General features: G+C 44.8%; 1 protein-coding gene across 4 annotated transcripts in view; it reads left to right on the plus strand.

Moving 5' to 3' along the window:
- Positions 1-2,498: 2,498 nt before the first annotated feature.
- Positions 2,499-4,474, plus strand: part of CFAP95 (cilia and flagella associated protein 95) — an 85,047-nt gene continuing 83,071 nt past the window's right edge. For 3 of the 4 annotated variants that reach the window (XM_032162646.2, XM_032162647.2, XM_058445670.1), the window contains exon 1: positions 2,499-2,738. In XM_032162646.2, coding sequence (XP_032018537.1) covers positions 2,587-2,738 — 152 coding nt within the window. In that variant the 5' untranslated portion in view covers positions 2,499-2,586. The remainder of the gene's footprint in view (positions 2,739-4,474) is intronic. The other variant, XM_032162648.2, reaches the window with a different exon arrangement.

Here is a 4,474-nt window from a genome sequence, read left to right on the forward strand (position 1 = left end):
ATAAATTTGGTACAAACAGGAAAGTGAGTATAACAAAAAGCATATTCACAAACTCAAATAGGTGGTCGGCATGGTTTAAGGAACTCTAAAATACAAGCTATGTTTGTTTTGCATGTTTTCTTAACTTATTTCTTCTTGGTGTGCTGAAAAGCTTTTAAATCTCTGTGGCACTCATGCACTGTGGAAAGAACTTGGCCCTGGGCAGCTTCTATCTTTGAGAGAAATTGTCTGCAGAGATCTGACATATTGGTTGCACATATATTATGTTACCGCCACTCTAAATGTAAGTAAAATGAACACATGAACAGATGACAGCAATGATGATAATATTTTTGGAGCAACAGCAATATGCTGTGCTTTGATTGGACAGAATTGAGCTTGACATGGATCATATTTCCCTTTTTAAAGTTAACTTATATTTTTCTTTTCATTCCGCCTAGAAGAAAACGGCTAAAATAGCAGTCAGCACTCTCCTAGCATTTGGCTGGTGATGGTGGACTGTTTATTTGGTTTTAAGAAATATGTTTTAACTGTGGCTGTCAGTAAAATAGAGACCTTAGCATACCACAGGCACCCACACTATGCACCACAGACCACAGAAAAGCACTTAGTAGTTATATGTAGTCAAATTTGTGCCATCTGATACAGAAGAGTGCCTCACTATTTATGGGAGCACTATAACACATTTTATAAACCAAAGAATCTATTTGTAGTGTGAATGGTCTCTTACTCTGTTTTAAAGTTTGATTTTTTTGCATACATGTGGTCTTCCTCAAGTAAGACACTTTTGGAAAGTAAATCTAAGGTAATCAAACATAATGAACATTCATTCATTCATTCAACACTGAAGATATCTGTATTAAGGACTATGCTGGGTAAGTGATTGCAAGGACGAAGTTCTTTAATGCTCCTCAGGTACTTGACTAAGGCCAGGGAGGAGAGAAGAATTCTAATGTGTTACATATTCTTTTCTTGCAAAGTCAAAAATGAAATAAATGTCTTTTCTTCTGTAACACATCTATCCAATAACTTCTTGAAGGCAATGTTTTCTTCTGTAACACAGCTATCCAATAACTTCAAAAGGCCATCTTTTTGAAATCTCCTTCCCACATATAACACACAGCACAAAAATGTGATGAATTTGTGTTGTCACAAAATATCAAAAATTTCAATGAGGAGAACTTGACAAATCCTGGGGATCTGAATGCCCAGAATCCTAAACTGTACCTAGAGTCTTGCAGCGTCATAGCCAGAAGGGACTTGCGATTCTTGTGCCCACTCCACTCTACGGTCCCATTCCCTCCTTCGTTTTTCAGAGGAAGAAACTAGTGTTCAGAAAGGTTGAGGGAGGATCTGAAACTGGAGCTAGGCTTTTTGATCTTCAAACTTTTTAGGTGATTTGCTGGATGAGCCTGCTCCTCCTCTTTCGCAGGTAGGAAAGCTGTATAGAATGACAAACTTTGGGTTTCAGGGGATGTTCTCTTGTTCTCTTTTAGTCAAACTTACTATAAATAACTTGTAAGCAGAAGGTGTGGTGGCAATGGATGATGGACGGTAAAAAGAACTTCTGCAAAGGCTGGGCGCGGTGGCTCACGCCTGTAATCCCAGCAGTTTGGAAGACCTAGGCGGGCGGATCACTTGAGTTTTGGAGTTAGAGATCAGCATGGCCAACATGGTGAAACCCTGGCTCTACTAAAAATACAAAAAATTAGCCGGGGGTAGTGGCGGGCCCCTGTAATCCCAGCTACTTGGGAGGCTGAGGCAGGAGAATAGCTTGAACCTGGGAGGCGGAGGTTGCAGTGAGCCAAGATCGCGCCACTGCACTCCAGCCTGCCTGGGCGACAGAGTGAGACTCCGTCTCAAAAAAAAAAAAAAAAAAAAGGCCGGGCGCGGTGGCTCACGCTTGTAATCCCAGCACTTTGGGAGGCCGAGGCGGGCGGATCACGAGGTCAGGAGATCGAGACCACGGTGAAACCCTGTCTCTACTAAAAATACAAAAAATTAGCCGGGCGTGGTGGCGGGCGCCTGTAGTCCCAGCTACTCGGAGAGGCTGAGGCAGGAGAATGGCGTGAACCCGGGAGGCGGAGCTTGCAGTGAGCCGAGATCGCGCCACTGCACTCCAGCCTGGGCTACAGAGCGAGATTCCGTCTCAAAAAAAAACAAACAAAAAAAACAGAACTTCTCTAAAGACAGCCCAAACAGACCCACTCGGGGTTCAGGGAATTTGCTTATTTGCTTTTCCCTTGGTCCTTAACTGACCTACCACTCCCCCATAACTGTGCCCAGCCACTCTTAGGATTTGGCGGGTGGACAGGCGAAACTGCGGATCTCAGGATGCAGTTCCCCCTTTCATCAGCTGTGTAGCCCGGTCGCTACCCTCACTGCATTCTGGGAAATGTAGTTTCTTATCAGTAACGACAACGTCTAGGAAACGTTTGGCCGTCAGGTTGGAGGGATCCGCCCCTCCATTGGCCCCGCCCCAGGTTGCTTAGGAGATAAGAGACGCCGAATCTTGGTACTTGCGGTCCTGTCGGGCAGGACAGGTGCATAGGGAACTCCTCAGAGGTCTATACCTCGAGGGCTCCCATGGATAGCCTTGACAGATCCTGCCAGGACTGGTGCGACAGCAAGCAACACTGGTTGGAGATCGGACCCCCGGACTTGGTGGAGCGCAAGGGCTCCCTGACCCTCCGCTCCCATCACAAGAAATACTCGAAGCCGGTGTTGGTGTATTCCTGGTGAGCGAGGTCCCCCCGCAAGTTCCCGGGTACTGCGGGGAGGAAAGAGAGGGGAAAGGATGGAACAGGAAAGGAAAGGAGAGTCAGAGAGAGGGGGCAGGAGTGGAGACGACAGGGGAAACGGAAAAAAGAATGAGAAAAGTGGGAGAGAAAGGTAGAGAAAGAAGGAAATGAGAAGAAAGGTGAGAAAAAGAGACGAGAGAGGAATGGGAAAGAGGAAAAGAGAGAAAAGAAAGAAAAGGGAAAGAAATATTTTCAAAGGAGAAATGGAGAGAGGGGGAGAGAAGTTGGAGCAGGCAGGAGGAAATAGGAGAGCCTTTCAGGGGCAGCTCCCAGCCACACACTGGGCCACGCAGCAGCCAAATCCCCGGCCACCTGAGGTTTTAGCTCATTCACACAGAGCAGGTGTGTATAAATAGGGGGTGAAAAGGGGCTGCTGTCAGAGGCCTGGAAATCACATTTCTGAGACAGGCACTTACCCATAAAAGCAATTGGAGGCCAGGGGCACAGCAGGAGGGAGATGCCTGTTTAGAGGACCAGCCTCCAGGGCTGCCACTTCCTGGGGATAGGGTGTACATGGAGTGATTTGAACGAGGCCCCTCCTATTTTCTAGGCTACATACGAGAACTTTTCTGGCCAGAGACTGCAAACTGGCATCTCCCACTGGTTAAGGCCAACAGACATTGTTTGGCATGAGATCTGTTTACTTTTTTTTTTCATTTTAATTAGTTGGCCACATTTATTTATTTATTTATTTATTTATTTATTTATTTTTTTTATTATACTTTAGGTTTTAGGGTACATGTGCACAATGTGCAGGTTTGTTACATATGTATCCATGTGCCATGTTGATTTCCTGCACCCATTAGCTCGTCATTTAGCATTAGGTATATCTCCTAATGCTGTCCCCGCCCCCCCCACCCCCGACCCCACAACAGTACCCGGAATGTGATGTTCCCCTTCCTGTGTCCATGAGTTCTCATTGTTCAATTCCCACCTATGAGTGAGAACATGCGGTGTTTGGTTTTTTGTCCTTGCGATAGTTTACTGAGAATGATGTTTTCCAGTTTCATCCATGTCCCTACAAAGGACATGAACTCATCATTTTTTATGGCTGCATAGTATTCCATGGTGTATATGTGCCACATTTTCTTAATCCAGTCTATTGTTGTTGGACATTTGGGTTGGTTCCAAGTCTTTGCTATTGTGAATAGTGCCGCAATAAACATACGTGTGCATGTGTCTTTATAGCAGCATGATTTATAGTCCTTTGGGTATATACCCAGTAATGGGATGGCTGGGTCAAATGGTATTTCTAGTTCTAGATCCCTGAGGAATCGCCACACTGACTTCCACAATGGTTGAACTAGTTTACAGTCCCACCAACAGTGTAAAAGTGTTCCTATTTCTCCACATCCTCTCCAGCACCTGTTGTTTCCTGACTTTTTAATGATGGCCATTCTAACTGGTGTGAGATGGTATCTCATTGTGGTTTTGATTTGCATTTCTCTGATGGCCAGTGATGATGAGCATTTCTTCATGTGTTTTCTGGCTGCATAAATGTCTTCTTTTGAGAAGTGTCTGTTCATGTCCTTTGCCCACTTTTTGATGGGGTTGTTTGTTTTTTTCTTGTAAATTGTTTGAGTTCATTGTAGATTCTGGATATTAGCCCTTTGTCAGATGAGTAGGTTGCAAAAATTTTCTCCCATTCTGTAGGTTGCCTGTTCACTCTGATG

Source organism: Hylobates moloch, unplaced genomic scaffold, assembly GCF_009828535.3.
Source record: "Hylobates moloch isolate HMO894 unplaced genomic scaffold, HMol_V3 SCAFFOLD_10, whole genome shotgun sequence".
NCBI lineage: Eukaryota > Metazoa > Chordata > Mammalia > Primates > Hylobatidae > Hylobates > Hylobates moloch.